The sequence below is a fragment of the Taudactylus pleione genome, unplaced genomic scaffold (genome assembly GCF_031769625.1).
Source record: "Taudactylus pleione unplaced genomic scaffold, aTauple2 ptg000053l, whole genome shotgun sequence".
NCBI lineage: Eukaryota > Metazoa > Chordata > Amphibia > Anura > Myobatrachidae > Taudactylus > Taudactylus pleione.
This window is the reverse complement of record NW_028284455.1, coordinates 41,556,967-41,577,195: the sequence shown is the minus strand read 5'-3', so window position 1 is coordinate 41,577,195 and position 20,229 is coordinate 41,556,967. Positions and strand designations below refer to the sequence as shown.

At 40.9% G+C, this 20,229-nt stretch overlaps 1 protein-coding gene across 1 annotated transcript in view; it reads left to right on the top strand.

Moving 5' to 3' along the window:
• Positions 1-20,229, top strand: part of LOC148535402 (transmembrane channel-like protein 2) — a 155,272-nt gene that overhangs the window by 44,239 nt on the left and 90,804 nt on the right. Inside the window, exons 6-7 of the mRNA XM_088462677.1 lie at positions 10,706-10,787; positions 12,942-13,048. Of these exons, the coding sequence (XP_088318803.1) occupies positions 10,706-10,787; positions 12,942-13,048 (189 nt within the window). The remainder of the gene's footprint in view (positions 1-10,705; positions 10,788-12,941; positions 13,049-20,229) is intronic.

The following is a 20,229-nucleotide window of genomic DNA, read 5'->3' as shown; positions in this document are numbered from 1 at the left end:
GATTTATAAACGATTTTTAAATGATTGAACGATAACGACGTCATTATCGTTCAATCGCCTGCTAAAATCGTGTAGTGGATGCCCCCCTTTACCCAGACATCTTAGCACAGTTGTCCCTGTAAAGATATGTTTTGCCTCTTTCTGAGATCCGAAATTGGTGGGAAGACTACTGTTTTCAATTTTAATAATAACAATAAAAGTTATATTTTATAAAGTTTCTATATGTTCTAACCTAAGTGTGCCCCAACAAAGAGTCTTTCTTTTCCCAATTAAAGTTTTGACTTCAACATATTGATTCAGGGTGCACCACCAACATTAACAAATATCAGATATGATATGGACGCAAGTATTTTTATATATTGTTGGTTTCCCTACACAATCAGATTACTACTCATATTGTGTTTTTTTTTAATCCTGTGTGGAATCTATCCCTCCTCTCAAATGATCAATTTATGATATGCAGGCAACTACCTATTAAATCTAACTTTTCTTTGGGCGCCCATGAGAGCAATGGTAATTTCATTATTTATGTTTGTATTGAACTTGGAAGTTTTTGTTAAAGGTAGCTGCTTTATTACTGGGAAGATGCTCAGAAATCACACTGCTTTTTCTGAACTCTGTAACTTTTCTCTCTCAAAGTCAATGTGTTTTTACCTTTTACTGTGCTATGAACATTTTGTCACTAATTAGCTGATTGTTTCTATAGCCTAGATAACTTAAAGCAGACTAATTATCTGAATGAAACAATAAATATTTCTAGCAAAGGCTTAGATGTTGCGCTCTAGTTAATGTCTCTAGTAAGGACATGGAGGACAAGTCCACAAGGTATTGCCAAAGCAATCAAACAGAAAAACACTCTGACACAAAAATATTAGTGTTTTACTTTTATACCATTGATTGTAAGAAAATATTATTAAAGGCAAAGAACATAGAAAACTGTTTTTCTCAATGTTAGGGTGAAATTAGCAAAGCACAGAAATGCTGAGCTGCAGGACAAACAAGTTTTCTTCAAGTGTCCCTTTAAAAGTGGTAGAGGTGACTAATGGCATTATAAACCAGTAATGTACAGTAGAAATGCCCTAACCAATTTTATTAGTTATTGTTTAATCAATACAGTGCTAAATTAACTAAACTTCATAGGTTGTTTATAATCGTTAAGTAACATACCTTTAAGAAGAAAGAGCTTTTTAAGCTGTATATTGATTTATTACAGTTCAAACTGAAGTCAAGATTAGAAGTACTTGAAGGACAAAGCACAGAATTCATTACAGTTTACATAGGCAAATTAGCACTTTAATGTAATCTTAACAAAAAAGATAAAGCACAAATAAAGTACATATTTTCTAAATATTTGACCTTTTCAATAAGTGAAAAAGAATGTGCACTTGTCAGTGTTGATGGTGCATGGCCACCTTCAATCTGTTCTGTAGCTATTATGGTCCAGTTGCCAAAGATGATGCACTGCCACCTGTCATCTGTAGCTATAATTTCTGTGATTGATGCATCCTCATAATGACCCCCTCCATTGAGAGCAAACTCAAGATGCAACTTTCTAACCTTGGCAGGGCCAGATCCAGTTAGTGGAGGGGGACAATCAGAGCAATCGCCCGACCCTGCTAAGCAGCAGCAGTCTCCTTTCTCTCCTTGCCTGATGTGTCGATGCAGCTGCACTGCTATACAGTGGTCAGCAGTAATGGACAAGTAAGAAGTGTCACGGGGAAGGAGGATAGAAAACAAACTAATCACCTCCCTGGATCCACACCTGAGTCTTTTCAGGATGGAGTCTGAAACATTGCAGAGTAGGAGTAGATTTACTAAACAGCTGCTTTTCAAAGCCTTCGTATGTCAGTAGTTTTGGCCGTAGAATTTAAGATGACAAAAATATTAAATGTAAAACATAACTAGTTTGCATTTATTGTTAATGCCATTTTCGCTTCTATTGAAAAGTCACCATTTAGTAAATATGACTAAAGGTGTGTGAACATCATCACAGTTAATCCAATGGCTGTCTTCATGACCAAAGCCTTTAAAGTGCTGCATGCCTCTCCTGAATTTATAGTAGACAATGGTCACCTGGATGATGTATTCCTCTTTCATTCATCTTTCATCTTGGAAATTTCATATCTCACAATTTCAGAAGGAAGACATTAAACAATCGGTGGATAAGAAAGGCATGTGGTAGCCTTAGCTTATGTGTTAATGGATTTACATTCCCAATTATTGGGTTCAGATCATATTTTCAGCAAAAATCTACAGAGCAATGTTACATGTGGAGAACCACAACTTATTGCCCAGTGAGGAAACCTGCCCAACCCATCTGCTCTAGTCCGTAAACTAATTATGACCATCTTAACTCACTCTTGCAGCTTTATCTAGAGTGCCTATTGGTAGACAATATGAGTACAGTGGTAATAGCTTCTATAGCCATTGGCTTGAAAGGGGTATCCCCATGGAGTCCTACACCAGGTTGTTCCATGAGAATTCTGCTCACAAAAGCAATCTGGACGAATTGACTGATCATATGAGACAAATCACTGTTGAAAATGGTTTAGGGATTGGTCAGCTTGCTCCATTTGTCAGTTCAACTGAGTGCGGTACCCAGATTAAACTGGAGTAACATCAAAGCCCCTTGCAAAAGTTCTTTTAAAATGCAGCCACAAACCCCTCATTTAGAAATTATCTCTAAGGGAACTTTGGGCAGCCAAAATACCTCTGGTGGGAGAGTTGGGGTCAATGGCAGTGTTTGCAGGACTTGCTTAAAGATTGATCCACTACACCCAGGAAGGTGGGATTACCTTGAGAACTGAGGAAATTCAGAGACAGAGTGATGAAATTCAGACACATGGGTCCATGGCCTCTCTGGAAAGGGGCAGGGGCATCAAAAGCCTGGAAGACTGGGTCCATGACACCTTGGTTCATACACACGTAATACAGAATTGGACAAAAGAGGTAAAATTATTCCTTACAGTAAGCCAAAAGAATTCCCATAGGACCAAATTGATTGTTTTCTTGATGTCAAGATGTCCCCAATGAGATGGCCACTCCCAGAATCAAGCCTGGAGATACTGCATATAGGCTTTACCAACCGGGATGGATTGCTCAGTTCAGAACTTCCAGGACAATGTGTTGGCTTTGACATTGCTGGATTCAGGCTGGTCAATTTTGATGAAGTCAAGTCTGATTAGGAATACCACATACAATGATTGACCAGAGTTCAACAAATGTGTAGTAGCTACTAAACTGCACAAGGTTCTGGACCATCTTTATTCTTGGCCAATGTCCTGTGCTGAAAAAAATGTGTCCCAGGAAAATTATGTCTTTACTGATTAAAGTAAAACTTCTCCATTTTGGAATATAGTCAGCTATCCAAAAACCTCTCATGGTTGTAATGTTGCTGAAGCATGGGGGGAGAAAATTAAGATATCAACCAGGTAGATGAGGACAGATGATCCCTTAAGATGTATACAGTAGAAGACTGCTGAGGCATAGCACAGCAGTCTTGTAGGTTGACATGGTTCCTAATTCAGTATCAGACAGAGGGTATTTCCTGAACCTTGGTGGCATGGTTGAATAGGCATTTGCATTTTTGTTGGGGTGGTTTTTTTGTCAAGGATCCTATTTACTCTATGGGAAGCCCTTCTGATTCTGATTAGTTCCACTCTTTGGATAGCAGCACATACATTAGTTTTCTGTGGTAGTAGGCAAGTGGTCAGGCATGATATCCGGCTCCAATATCTATTTATCCCTCCAATTGTTAACCTTGTTTTGCATGTAAAAACAAGAATAATCTAGGATAATTGTGCACTTTGTTTTGTAGATTGCACTGAATGAGATCAGCTCCCAGTTACTGGAGTCAACACCTGGAAAGTGTTTTGGGTCATCGATGTTGGTGTTGTGGGCCATCCATCATAGCTTCTATAGCCATTGGCCTGATCCTCAGGGTCAAGAGTAATTCCATCTTGCTGGCAAATCTACAATATTCTCTTTGACTCTAGAATTCAAGAAGGCTTAATTTATCACTGGAGCAGGCAATGGACTTCTTTAATTAGATAAATTGCATGAAAGATGTATTCTGGTATACAAAGCCGAAAGACTCAGACACAAACTTGTGCTCCAGTTCTATGGTGAGCTTCTTTATTTTAAAGGCAAAGCATAAACAACTTAAAGTGTTCAGCTTGCATGGCATGGATCAGTGGCTGATGAGCTACTAGGAAATTGGTAATAGCTGCCTTTCCACTAAATCTGACACTCCTGAATCTGTGTGTCAAGCCAAATGTAAAAGGTGTCACTCCAGGGAGATTGAAAGCTCATATTTTATGGAGTGTACCAATATTCTCTGAAAGGAGGTAAACATTGAGATTCGTTGATCAACTTTAATGAGGCCAAAAATACCTTGCTGTTAACCTTCGTTCATCTACTGGAGTGGTGTGGCCTAGGTCAAACAAATGAAATTACATGTAATTCAAACTGCAGGTGAATCTGGGCAGGAATCTTCTGCACCCTACAGGGTTTCCAAATGCATAAAATCTGACATACTATTGCTAGGTAATTGAGCTTGCTGACCTACAATCATAGAGAGCATTGACCTCATGGGCTGCTTGCATCATGATACCAATCTCTGTTTTCTGTATCTGTAAATAGGATTTTAAAGCATCACTCAGTTCCTTTGCCCAAAATAGTACATGTTAAGGTACAAGAAAAATGTCACTGTGCTGGGGTAGTCCTCAAAGTCACACCACGCCTGGTCCTGAGAGGAAGGGTCATGAGGGACAAAGCAGAAATCAATAAACAGGCAAACAAAATAAGTCTGTTGATGCACCGATAGAGAAATTAAATTCCAACTGTGCGCACATTGCCAAAAGTGAGGACATTTTCTTATAAAGGCTGCATACAGGTGAGGTCACTTAGTAAATTGATTTTATCTTTGACTGTCAGCTGTAACTGGTGCTGCTGTGAATACTCACACTTAATTGGTGGTCTGCACCATTGCAGAAGTTATTTAGTCCTATATAAATGCCTCACACCATTCTCATTTGTAAAAGTATTAAACAATTTGTTCATGCCCCCAATATGGCAGACCATGCCCTATCTATACATATCACCCAAAATAACTGAGAGACCACACACATTAACTGATAGGCAGCACCAATTTTAACTGCCTGATATCTTGACTGTCCTGTGAAAGTCAGGACTATTGGTGGGTAATAATATTTTTATTATGAGTTTATACATTGTCTGTGCACCCTTTTTCTGTACAATCAAAAAGAGATATAAAAGCAGCTCGGATACCTCTGGCATATATGAAATATGCATAGGACAAAATAAAAGCAAAGACCGTGAACAAATATGTTCTTATGAGAACACAATCCAGTATATTTTAAAATAGTTTTTAATATTCATGCAGAAAAGAGCTCATTCCCATTAGCACAAGGTTAGAGTAGTACAACATTCAGACATTAACTATTATTTAGTTAATTGTTCAGTGTTAATAGCTGAAATAGTCATCTGAGAACCAGTGGAGCATATGCCCCTGCATGTCAGTGGTTATGGCCACAGAATTTAAAAGTGTAATAATACTAAATGCAAAATACCCTGCTTACTAAATATACCCCAGCATGTACTTGACATGGGTGGTCAGTGTAACTCACTCATTGATTGATTGATTCATTAATGCATTCATTTAGAAATACTCAGGAACTATAAATATGACTGAGTAGAACTGACCGTACACACTTTGGTTCCTCAGACAGGTAACTAAGGCTGGCGACCAGAGGTGTAACGAGGGTGGGACACATGTCCTGGGCGCCATGGCAAGCACGGCAGAGGGCCTGCCAGGGTAGTGCTCTGCCTTGATCTCTTGGCAGTCTCCCATTCAGGATTGACCATGCAGAAGCTGGTGCGCCAGACACATTCCTCACCTCAGGTGACTAATCACACAAAGTGCTGGCTTTCCCGCTCAGACAGCTAACCTCAGAAGACTCCAAGTCCTCAATGCTGCACTGCTCTGCTCTGTGCTGAGGTGCTGGCTTCTGAATTGAGTCACTCCCAGCTCTCCTCACTCAGCCACCAGTCTGCCCACTGCAATTCACACTCAGCAGCCAGTGCCACTGACAGATGCGGTGCAGCTCCCTCCAATGTATGGTTGCCAATGGTCAGTGTGGGCTCCTTTTTATAACTACCCTCCTGCTTTCAGTCCTGCAACTGATGGGGGGGACTTCAGTTATGACTTTGGCCACCTATGAGGGGCATTCAGGTGTAGGCTATGTGTCACCTGACCCTTATAGGGCACAGAACACCAAAATACTATACACAAACCCATATATATGCTATTGATGGGGTACCACAGTCAGCAGTATTATATCTACAGCAAAGTGGCGCCCCATTTTGGGGGTATCACACAAACACACACATATATATATATATATATATATATATATATACATATACAGTATATACAGAGGGTAAGATAAGTATTGAACACATCAACATTTTTCTCAGTAAATATATATGTAATGGGGCTATGGTACTGGAATTTTTCACAAATGTCAGCAACAACCCATGCAATCCATACATACAATGAATCTAACCATAGATGTCCATAAATTAAGTTATGTGTAATAATGTGAAGTGACACAGGGAAAAAGTATTGAACATGATTACTGAAATTTATTTAATACTTCTTACAAAAGCCTTTGTTGGTAATGACAGCTTGAAAGCGCCTCCTGTATGGAGAAACTAGTCACATGCATTGCTCAGGTGTGATTTTGGCCCATTCTTCCACACAGTCTTTAAATCTTGAAGGTTCCGTGGGCCTCTTCAAGTCAGGTGACTGGGTCATTCTAGCAGCTTTATTTTCTTTCTCTGAAACCAATTGAGAGTGTCCTTGGCTGCGTGTTTGGGATCATTGTCATGCTGAAATGTCCACGTTCGTTTCATCTTCAGCATCCTGGTAGATGGCAGAAGATTTTTATCAAGAATGTCTTGGTACATTTTTCCATTCATCCTTCCTTCAATTAAATGAAGTATGTCAGTACAGTATGCTGAAAAACAGCCCCACACCATGATGTTCCCACCTCCAAACTTCACTGTTGGTATGGTGTTTTTGGAGTGATGTGCAGTGCCATTTCTCCTCCAAACATGGTGTGTATTATGGCATCCAAATAATTAAATTTTGGTCTCATCTGACCAGACTATATTTTCCCAGTATTTCACAGGCTTGTCCAAATCTTGTGCAACAAACTTTAAACAAACTTCAACATGCTTTTTCTTCAGCAATGGAGTCGTGCATGGCGAACGTGCATACAGGCCATGTCGGTTGAGTGCATTACTTACTGTTTTCTTTGAAACAATTGTACCTGCTAATTCCAGATCTTTCTGAAGCTCTCCACAAGTGGTCCTTGGCTCTTGGACAACTCTTTAGATAATTATTTTCACTCCTCTATCAAAAATCTTGCAAGGAGCACCTGGTTGTGGCCAGTTTAAGGTGAAATTATGTTCTTTCCACTTCTGGAATATGGCCCCAACAGTGCTCACTGGAACACTCAGAAGTTTAGAGATCCTTCTGTAACCAATGCCATCAGTATGTTTTGCAACAGGTCTTGAGAGAGCTCTTTGCTCTTACCCATCATGAGATGTTCCTATTGTGACACCTTGCTAATGAGACACCTTTATAGGCCATCAGTTGGGACTGAACCATCTTATATTAATGTACACTGACAAGGGGCAGGATTGCTTTCTAATTACTGATAGATTTCAGCTGGTGTCTTGGCTTTCCATGCCTTTTTGCACCTCTTTTTCTTCATGTGTTCAATACTTTTTCCCTGTGTCATTTCACATTATTATACATAACTTAATTATGGACATCTTTGGTTTGATTTCTTTGCATATGTGGATTGCATGGGTTGTTGCTGACATTTGGTGAAAATTTCATTACAATTGCCCCATTACAAATATATTTACTGAGAAACATGTTGATGTGTTCAATACTTATTTTACCCGCTGTATATATATAATCATGCCAGGCACCCAGAGGCAAAATAGATGGTGGTGTACCCCTCCCTGGGTGTCTCCAGCTTGCTCCATCCCCCAGTGTCTCTCTAGTTTCTGCCAGCCCATTCTGTCTTTCCAGCCAGCCCCCACTGTCTCTCCAGCACATCCAGTGTCTCTCCAGCCAGCCTCCTTTGTGTCTCTCCAACCAGTACCCCTACTGTCTCTCCAGCAAGCACCCCTAGTGTCTCTCCAGCCAGTACCTCGTGTCTTTACAGCCAGTACCCAAATGTTTTTCCAGCCACCCCGTCTGTCTCTCCAGCTAGTCCCCCAGTATCTCTCCAGCTATTACCCCAAGTGTCTTTCCAGTTAGCCCCCTTCTGTCTCTCCAGCGAGCCCCAATTATCTCTAAATGTGAATAGGAGGGCATTATCGTGTGGCATGTGAATTTTGGACACTGTGTATTATAATGTGAGTTGGGGGCATTATATTATAGTGCATATAATGCAACATGGATCTGAGTTTTTCAATGTATATTATGTGAATCTGGGTTTTTCAATGTATTTTATGTGGCTCTAAAGTTCACTAACCTAACATACATAAACTTGAAATATAACCTAAGAAAACTTTACCGTATATATGTATGTACGTATATTGCATGGGTCTTATTTGTCTCTGTCTGTATCTCTGCCCACTTTCTATGGGCCTGGTCTACCTGTAAGACATATTTACTTTGTAAACAGTCATCGTGGGCCCACTCCTGTCTTAAATAGTTTTATTGAAATTAATCAGTTTATGTATCTATACAAGATTTCTATCATGTTTTTTATAGGTTTTTTTGGAGGGGGGGAGGCATTTTTCAATTTGTACTGAGCGCCAAAAGCCCTTGTTATGCTTCTGCTGGCGACTGCAAGGCTTTTTGTGGCACTCAATTTTTACTGGCAACCTCCATTGAATTTAGTGTGAGGCACTATTAAGCCTGCAAAAATTATTTTGATACAGTGTGACAATGAATACAGTAAATTGTGTTTACAACAGATATATAAAGTGCCTTAAATCATCTCAATCTCCATCACTGGCCACACAATACAAAGGGGAAAAAGGTAGAATTTTTAATGAATATGGGATAGCAAAGTAACCTTAGTATAGGAGGATTAATACAACATATTATGCATGCAATGCAAAATAGTCTGAATTTTTAAACTCAGCATGAGAATTTACAAAATGACAAGGTTTTGTTTTGAAGAGCAGTAAAGAAGGTTATGCTTATGCAAACTATAAAGAAATGTGTGTTTATATATATATATATATATATATATATATATATATATGTATATATTATGCACCATATCATATTTTTAGAAATTGTGATTAGTTTTCAGGCAAAGGTAAATTATTTATTGTATTTATACTGTATATGTGTACTAAATTATAATATATAAGCATGAGAATATCCTTTCAGGCTCTACTAGTTTATTCATAGCTTAATGTCAATCTTACACATGTATGAATAATGAAGAATACAATGTAGCTTCGTGCTCATAGTAAGTCATATTCTGGAAATATATGAATTATGTAACTAGAGTATGTGTTTAATTTGTATTCAAAGAGTAACCTCAAAACATGTACAGAACACACTGTGACTACAGAAAAGAATAGATCAATTGGATAATGATACAGCAGAGGGCTTTAATCCAGAAAACTCTAATAAATATTGGAGGGGGGGAGGGGGGTGTTCAGTATCAAATGTGGGTGTTAATCAAATTCTCCTAGAACTGACCAGTAGTAGTCACCTAAAGGACCAATAATATTCCCATCCTACTCTATGTTAATACACTGGTAATTGAGTTATATCTTACTAAGGTATATATTAAGCATCTTGCAGTAGTTACTGTTATTGGTTGATCTATTATTCTTCTGATTTATATATGGAACTCCATAAGTTTTTTATTAATATTATATATTGAACGTTAAGTTTTAACAAGTCAGTCTCCTTACAAGTGTGTCCCCACACAGAGTCCTTTCTTCTTTCTCTTTCTTTTGAGAAAAATATACAGGCTTAATTGTTTGGGTTGGAAAAAGTTATTTTTTTTATAATAGAACAGTTGGGACCATGAAGACCTACAGTGCTGTTGGGTGGGGAATGTGACATCATTGACACATAGGCTATGGGAGCAACATTGGACTCTGGACCTGCCAATGGCACTTCCACAGGTATTCTATAAACAAGCCCCACCCTCATCATGTCACTTATTTAAAATTGTGCACTCTCCGGTGCTCATGTAGAGTTGTTTTGCTGTTTTTGCATAGTGCACACTTTTGTGTATTGCTCATGTGCAAGAAACTAAATGTACACATCCCTCTGTATTGAGATTTTGGTGAATGGTACAGTACACTTATGACTCTTTACGTCGGGAGAGACAGAATGGAGGAGGAAAGGGGTGGGCAAGGATGCTCCTGATTGGTTGGTTTCATATTCATCCAAACAACATACAGTATGTAAAATATAATATACCCTTTTTAAACCTGACATACACCTGGAGCATATACTAGTATTGTACAGTATGTTGAATGCGTCAAACTAAACATATGCATGTACTGTAAATGCACTTGCCTGTGTTTATTCTTGCATATGAAAATACCAATAAATAAAGAATAATTTTAGATAAGAATGCCCTGACTTTCAAAAAGTTAATTGCTTATAATTATTTTGTTTCAGAAATGGATAAAATTTAAAAGGGACTTTGAAAATTTTAAAACAACATGCATACCATGGGAAATGAAGATTAAAGAAGTGGAAAGTATGTGACATTTTTATTATAAGTTATGTATTTGCTGTTTATATACTAAAATATTTAAGTACTGTATAAAAAATGTCCTCTCTGTAACATATATAATATATACAGTATGGCAATGATAATTTAAATTTATTAGAAAAAAAGTGGTTTTATATATGTATGAATATACTGTATATATTAAGCTATTGTCTTCGTTGAAGTTACTTCTGTCTACATTTTTTATTTTATTTGAGGTGTTTTACTTGTATTGAGGAATCCCTAAATTTTCACAACAGTTGTATATGTGCATCGCACAGGAGCCCACACTATCAGCAGCATTACACAGATTGGCGGCAGCCGTGCCTTCATCTACTGTATCATTCACCCCGAGGTCACACAGATTGCTGACAGCCGCACCTTCTCCCACCACTTACCCCGTGACATCGCGGGCCTGAGCACAATTACATTTTCTTTGTACTACTTACCTTCCTTTGAATACGGGTATGATTATATATAGCCTATCCTATTCCCTGATAAATACCAAATAGAAAAGTTAAAGTTTTATCGAGATCAGCTAATCGGTTCTGTAGTTTTTCATTTAACCCAGAGAAAACAGACAGACAAACATTCGAAAAATAATTTGATCTAGGTACCTTATAATCTATACAGTATGTCTAAGTTGAAATTGCCTAAAAATGCACAATTACAGATGAAGGGCCTGATTCAGACTTGTACGCTAATGCCGTTGCTGCATCTGTGTATGCATCTGCTGTGTAAAAATCAAATGTCGCAGTTGCCGGGATTTCAATTAAGATGCCCACCTGCTGCTTTACCAAATCCAAGCATCTACGTATAAAGGGTTGGTTATGATTTCCCTGCGGTCGGGATGCTGCCGGTCAGAATACCAACAGCGCCATACTGACAGTGGAAATCCCGACAGCGGTAGGTAAGTATACTACCACTAACCCTAACCCCTACCCTAACCCTAACCCTCCCTCCCCGGTGCCTAAACCTAACCTCCCATCCTAGTGCCTAAACCTAACACCCCCTCCTCACACCCTAAACCTAACCCTCCCCCTTAGTGCCTGACTCTCCCCCTAGTGCCTTACCCTAACCCTCCCCCTAGTGCCTAACCCTAACCCCTAACCCTAAACCTAACTGTCCCCTAACCCTGATACTTGCCCACATATAAAGACGCAGCATCAGTCGCAGATCTTTTGATTACCACAGTTCTGAGCATCCCTATGGCTACTCAGAATGGCCATAGGAACTGAGATGCTGGAGCCATATTCACTGTGTTTGGGAACACAGACAGTATGGTAAAATGCTTAGGCGCATTCGCAGTGTGACTTAGTTGCATGCACAGTGTACCGATAACTGCTCAACTGCAAAAATATTGGCATTGCATACATCTCTGAATCTGGCTGAAAGTTACAATTTTATTTATATGAATTGATTATATATATATATATATATATATATATATATATATGGCTGGGATACTGCTAGTATCAGAGCCAGATTTACACATACATATATGGACCCAAGGGTTCATGTGGGCATAATACAAAGGTGCAGCAGTTAATAGTGCTGGAAGTTTGGTGTGTTTTGATTAGGGATTTGCGGAAAAGGTAGACAGAGGAGGCAGTGCCTCACCTGCCATTCACTTTTTACTCCAGACTGTTGACCACAAAAACCATCAGAACAATACAAGACATTTATAATATATTTTTTTTAAATCTTCCCATAAAATGTAGAGAATGTGTATGGAACAGCGCCTAACCGATATATACCCCAAATGTATAAGCAAAAGAATTTACAGTATAATTATATTCCCAACCACATAAATAAATAAATACAATATCAACCACGATAATTTAAGATAAAAATATATGCAGTATAAGTAATTGATTACTACATATCGTGTTTTTATTTTATGTAGAAATAAATTACTTATTGTATTTATTTATTTATACCAGATAAGCACTTTGTTACACATTGCACTTTATTATACATACATATGGTGTTACAATGGTTTTACACATCTTCATATAACAAAAACACGCCAGTCGCTGCAAACCAAACTCAACGACTATATCTATATATATATATACACACATATATATAGTACATGTACAGTTTCATTGTATTAGTTTGTGCTGTTTTACCTTTTCTAAGGTCACTTTGGCTCATCTGTTGCCTCATATTTTATATTCCTGAGATGGATGTATGGAGTGAACCTAGTGCTCTTTGGTCTAATATTTGGACTTGTTGTAATACCAGAGGTACGTACCTTTTTTTTTTTTCAAAAGCTGTACTGTATTAATGAACTTAGGTGTATGTGAATTATGCTGATATATTATAAAAGCAGAACCTGGATGCTCTGTAACGTGGTGTAAATAGTAAGTATGTATATAGATTGATCACACATGCTGACAAATAAAAGTGCTCCCCTTTTAAGGGATGTCCACTTGCAGCCTGTAATTTGTGATGGGACCCTCAATGAGACAAGTACTATAGCGTATATATAGGGTTTTTTGTTTTGCCAAGAAGCTGGAATGTCTTTATGGAATGAAGAGGATCTAACTCAAACCTTCCAACCATCCCAATTTTATCAGAACAGTCCAGCTTTCCAGGCACTGTACCAACAGTGGGCCGCTGTGTCCCATGGTGGGGGAAGGGGGTTAGGAGGCTTCCTCTAACCTGCTGCTCTGCTTAGCAGAACAAAACTTACGTACATCAGCGTTTCCTCGCTACCTACCACAATGTTATGATTATTACTAAAATGTGCTGTTTAAACTGAAGAAATAATGTTACACCTATATTGCAGTATATTACAATATGTAGCCGATCAGAAATAGAAGGGCTGTGAGAGTTTCTCTGGAGATGTTATAGCAGCAGAATGCAGCCTTAACTTATGTAACAGTGGTTGTTCCTATTAGGAGTGCACAAGCTAATTAACTTCTGAGGGTCAATATGTGTTACAATTAAACCCTGAGAAACTATACACTATGTAATCAAATTTCAATACACAATAATAATCTAATGCGCTCCCCCTGGTGCTGTACTGGTGTTGTCTACTGTATTTAAAGGAGTATATGACTGATGATTCTCGAGTAATATGTACAACACAGTGGGCGTAACACCATGTGACGTAGTGATGTGTCATACACACTATGGACTAGAGATAGTGAAAGTACACAGCATTTAATGTAGTAAAACAACCACAACAAAATACAATAGGTTATACTGTTTCTAGTAGGGATGTGCACCGGACCATTTTTGCCGGACTTGGATTTGGTTGTAATTCGTCGTCCGGCTTTGGATTTGGATTTGCCAAACTGCGGTGACTGGATTTGGATTTGGATTTTTTTACAAAAATTGACAAAAAAAGCTAAAATCACATAAATTTTTTTCTTCCTAGAGTATTATTAACCTCAATAACATTAATTTCCAGTCAATTTAGACCATATCACAGCTTATAATATTGTTTTCAACATTATTGGCCAAAGGTTGCAGTGAGCTGACTGGTTACTAAGCGACAGAGCAGCGGCACAACGACACAGACACCACAGTATAAAGCACATCTATGACACATTGCCACACAGCAGTGGCAGAAATGAAAAGTAGTGCACCCACCCAGTGGGGTACGGCCAGCAGAATCACAGTACTTGTTTACATAGTGGGCTACGGCCCAAGGAGTCACAGTGCACAATCTTATTCACATTACACCACACATAGTGCCCCATATTCACATTACACCATAAAGTAGTGTCTCTTATTTATGTTACGACACACAGTAGTGCCCCTTTTACACAATGCCCACAGTAGTGACCCTTTTACACAATGCCCACAGTAGTGCCCCTTTTACACAATGCCCACAGTAGCGGTGTCCCTTACACAATTCCCCCAGCAGTGGTGCCCCCTATGCAGGCCCCTTAGTAGTAGGGTCCCCTATGCAGTGCCCCCAGTAGAATGCCCCCCAGTAGTATGCCCCCCATTAGCATGCCACCCAGTAGTATGCCCCCTATTAGCATGCCACCCAGTAGTATGCCCCCCATTAGCAGGCCCCCCCATTAGCAGCCCCCCCAGTAGTATGGCCCCCCCCAGTAGTATGGCCCCCCAGTAGTATGCCCCCCCAGTAGTAGGCTGCCCCAGTAGCAGGCCCCCCCCAGTAGTAGGCTGCCCCAGTAGTAGCCCCCCCTGTAGTATGGCCCCCCCTGTAGTATGGCCCCCCTGTAGTATGGCCCCCCCAGTAGTAGGCTGCCCCAGTAGCAGCCCCCCCCAGTAGTAGGCCCCCCCAGTAGTAGTAAGCCCCCCCAGTAGTATGGCCCCCCCAATAGTATGGCCCCTCAGTAGTATGGCCCCCCAGTAGCAGACCCTCCCCCCAATAGTATAGCCCCCCTAGTAGCAGGCCCCTCAGTAGTATGGCCCCCCCAGTAGCAGACCCCCCCAGTAGCAGACCCTCCCCAGTAGCAGACCCCCACCAGTAGTATAGCCCCCCCAGTAGCAGGCCCCCCAGTAGTTTGGCCCCCCGCACCCCCAGTAGCAGACCCCTGGAGTAGCAGACCCCCCCCAGTAGTGCCCCCATCCCTTGCACAAGTAAAAAAAAAAAACTTACCTGAATCCCCGCTCCCGCGCCGTCCGCTCTGCTGTCACACGCTGAGGAGGGAGCCGGAAGACGGAGCTCATGTGTGAGCTCCAGCCGGCTCCCTCCGTGCAGCAGCCAATGAGAGTCTGTGTGGCTCTCATTGGCTGCTGTAACAAACACACAGCTGCCGCTGTCGGCTGTGTGTTTATATCTGTGTAGGGCAGACCGCTATCACAGTGCTCTGCCCTACACAATAGGAGCCCTGATGTCGGATTCTCTAGTGAGAATCTGACATCAGGCGGCCGCCGTTCGGCCCTGAACGGGGATCCGAGTCAGGCGGTGAACACCCGAACAGGGTTCGGGTGGACTCGGATCCCCAAAGTTCGGAGCGGTTCGGATTCCACAGAATCCAAACCGCTCATCTCTAGTTTCTAGTCAAAGTCACAATGGGGGTAACTAAAATATGGGTACAGTAATATGGAAGGTGAATCCCATGCACGTAATAAGTAAACTGGTAACATGGTTATGTGATATAGTAGAGGAAGTCAACAGGTGGCATCCCAACCTGAGTTGATCCTTTTCAGTCACTTCTTCAACAAGTGAAGCGATGGGTATAAAGAGGATGATCGCACTGTGTGGGGTAACACAAGTGCGGGGGTACCTGTATGTTGGAGTCTCTGTTTCAGGCTGTCTGGAGTTTGCCGGGTTTCTCTCTAGGGACGCAACAAGCGGCACACCTGGTCCTGGTGGTCCGCTTAGCGTCAACCTGGAGTGTAGCTCCGTGGTTGGTACAGCAGGTTTTGCGGTGTTGCCGGTGGGGGGTGAACCGCATTACTGCTGTGCCTTCCTCTCCTTCTCTCATCCTAAAGGGCCGAAATGCATTGGGACCCACACTCAATCTCCTGCATGATACTGAAATTTCCCTGAATTCCGAATCACGTGACCGCTACCTGCCCCTAGAGCGCGCTCTACCCGGAAGAACATAGGAGCTTGACGATCAGCGCTGCAATGCAGAGGAGACTGTTCCACTCAGGATGAGAGAAGGAGAGGAAGGCACAGCAGTAATGCCGAAACACCATCAGAACCCTGTGAAGATGGTTTGCTGTCTATGTTATAGGCGAGTGCTGTGCATTGTCTCCTGTCTCCCTATGCTGCCGGTACCATGTAGTGCCGGAGGTGCTTCACCGCATGGCCTCCAACCCAAGTCCACTACTGTTGTCTGTCTTGTCTAATGACCTCGATCAAACACCACTGGCACCTATATCAACACCTATAGGATCTGCCATTTGTCTGCTCATCACCTACGGTTACTTTAGCCTGTGAACACATAGAGGGCTGTTAACATTTACCAGCAGGAGACATTTTTAAGTCAAAGTGCCTGACAACCTCAGCTATGTATTTCTGATGAGCCTGTGAGGAGTCCCTTCATTATCTGGTGAAAGACTATGAATTATTTTCACTTCCTGGAGTATATACTGTAGATCATTATATAAATACATACCAAGCCTATACTCCTAACAAGTAATTAGTACTCTCTATAGGTCTGAAAAGCATGCTAACAAGTGTTCCAATCAGTTTACTACTTCTAACAGATACTAAACCAATTAAGATCAGGTTATGAGAAATAATTACAATATAAATCAAGTTGGCAGTTGAAACGAATATACTAAGGTGAGGTAAACATTATGATAAATCTCCTCCCTGTGTAGCATTCTAATTTACACTGTACTATTTTACTGCCTATTTTATAAATACATTTGAGGGGTTTGTGTATTTGGCCAAATTAAATGAGGGCCTGGATTTATAAGCACTATGTTTTCAGGTCATTGTGTATCTTATTTTTGTTTTATGTTTATCAACATGTTTTCTCTATATGTGCCCTTTTTTGTTGTTGGAAATGCATGTATACAGTTGCGGTGGTATGGCAGAGACTCACTCAATGCAATTCAGGTATTCCTCATCATACCTCTTAGGTTGTCTACTGATATTTGATCTTGCAAAAGAGCTTTTCTTTGGTTGAACTTCCATTTTGGTAGCTTCTCGTTCAGATACATCTCCAGCAGCTGGCATCTCCAGTGACACATCTGTATATCAACTTCCAGCTTTTCAACAGCTTGTGTTGTTTCCTTGAATATACTGCAACATCTCTAATTTGAAAAGCTTTTTGGTACTTGGAGTCCATAATCTATATCCATTGCTTTCATGTCATTTGCCAAGCATGATGCACTTTACTGATTTTGAATAAATCTTGCATCTTCTTTCCTTTAGTATGTGTAAGTAAACAGTACTTCCAATAGTTCTGAGATGTCTTACACTTGGTTTTCTCTTTGATCAGACTTCAATATGTGATATGTCTTTTAGGGCAACAATGGGAGAACTATATTTGAGATAAACTGTTGTCTTCTGCCCAAAACTGTTTATCTAGGCCTGTGTCAATCAGCATACATCTTGTTTGCTTCACTAGTGTACAGTTTGCTTGTTCACTTACACCATTTGTTTAGTATAGGTAAAATTCAACTGATTCTCTATTACAAATTTTCTTAAGAAAGATTCCACCTCTTAGTTTAGGTGTTCACCCCCTCTAAAAGAGTCTGGCCCTGATTCATACCTGCTCACTGCCAAAGGCTGATGGGCATTTTTTTTTTGGCTCCGGCCTCCTGGCCACTCGCTAAGCTGTGGGTGACCACCCACAGCTTTTGCGAGCAGCCAGGTGATGTTCACAATTATCGCGACCAATGGGCTAGTGACGAGACCCTTGTGGTAGGGTCTCATCTGCCGGAAGCCTCAGTGAGCTTCCTGCTCAAATAGAGCAAGAAGCTCACTACTGACCTCACGAGTGATGTCAGTAGGGCCGCCTATAAATGGCAGGTGTTCCTTCAGGAACACCTCTGTTGTCCAGCCAGCCCCCCTCCCAACCTACAGAACGGGGCAAGCTGTCGATCAACATCGACAGCTGCCCTGTTTGTAGCGAGCCCCGGAGCGAGTGAATTTCTCACTCGCTGCAGGGCTCGCGTGCACAGTGCCCAGACATTGAACCACTTGCGAGCGATATGCGCTTGTGAGCGGGTCTGAATCAGGCCCTCTGTGCCCAGTCTGATTTTCTATAACACTTTTGTAGTCTGCAATTTTCTTTACTACTTCAGATTTCTCTCATACTGTATGACATATACATGTATCATTCTTGTGTTATTCTTATGAAGTTACCTATGAATGTCAAGAAGTATTTGTATCTACTTACTGATTTTATTTCAATTGGACCACATACATTTCAATGTACTACAATATCTCAAGTGATTTTGTAGCGCTGCTTGTTGACTTGGGAAATGGTTTATGACTTTCTTTTCCTGCTATGCAGCTCTAACATACATGGATTTCCCTGTGTTAGTCACTGACATTCCTGTGACCATCCTGTTTTGCAGATTTTGAATGCTATCATATCCAAGGTGACCAAATCTTCTTTGCTGCAGTGCCAGTGACTTTGACTCTGTCATTATCATGTAACAGTGCTGTGTATCAAGGATGTACAATTGCTGACACCTTGTGCCTATAGCTATTACTGTCACTCTTCTTTCACACAATGCACTTTCATTTACTGAAGTGAACTCTGGCTATAAGTGAAGGACACTGATGTGTCACGACTGGCTCAGGAGAATCTCCTACTGAGGAGCTGAAAGATGAGGTCCCAGGTTGTGAAAGGAATCGGAGGCCTGGATGTATGTCCTCCTCATCCACAAGTATCGGATGTTGGCAAGAATTGACCAAAGGCATGGTGGCTAACCTCCTGGGAGGTGTTCACCAGTGACCACTCCAAGTGGGATACGGGTTTAAGATGCACCCAGCAAGTAAGTCGCGGTCCTTTGGTCAGGTATCTGATACAGGTCAGAAATGGAGGGAAATAACACCGATGAGGCCCAGGAGAGTACTTCTGAAAGAAGCACTAGCAAGGATTCTGTACTTGGATATTGTACTGAGTGTGCGGGCAATGTATCAGACGCACCGCTGGTACAGGAGAGTGCCATTGTAGTTGTACTCAGATGTTGTACAGAGTATGCGGGCAAGGTATCCAGATGCACCACTGGCATAGGAGAATAAGTAAAAATGACTTGAGAGCAGAATAGCAAGGGAACCTGGAACAAAGTGATGGCAAGCAAACACTAGTAGAAACTACGTTGTACAGGCAACTTCCTGTTGTTCAGAGCCCAGTAATATACCTCAAGGTAGCAGTCCATTGGAGGACAGTGTCAGCTGACAACAACCATGCTACATTGGATGAAGGGTCAGTCAGATGATGAAGACTGTCATGGCTGCGCCTATGACGGCAACCTCGGTAACCAAGTCACGGAGCAACACATGGATGTCCAAGTGCACGTAAGGCATAATCCTCAGCACGTCACTCGCCGCCGCACCTGACGTCTGACCGCACGAGAAGTCAGGGGAAGTTGGCACTGTGGTTAGTAATGGCTGATCCTAGACTGAAACCTGACACTGATAGCTATAAGATTTGTTCCCATTTCTGATTCATAAAGCATGTCTCACATTTCTGTGACTTTAATTCTTTTACCAACTTTCAAGTGGGTTTTAATTGTTCCAACTTTTGTAGCTATAAGCACCTGACTGCCAATCCCTTTAATTGTGATAGGGTCACATTTGGTTAATGTGGTGAACCATACTTAATTGCAGCTGAAATGCCTTGTTTCACTTGAATTGATATACCAACAATCTTTTCTGTGGTTATCTGTAAAGGTGCCTATCCACTAGACGATTAAAATGAGCGATTGAATGATAATGATATCGTTATTGCTCGATCATTCGATAATCGTTTGATAATTGTTTAAAAAATGTCTAAAGCGACCAGCGATGCGCATTCCCGCTGGT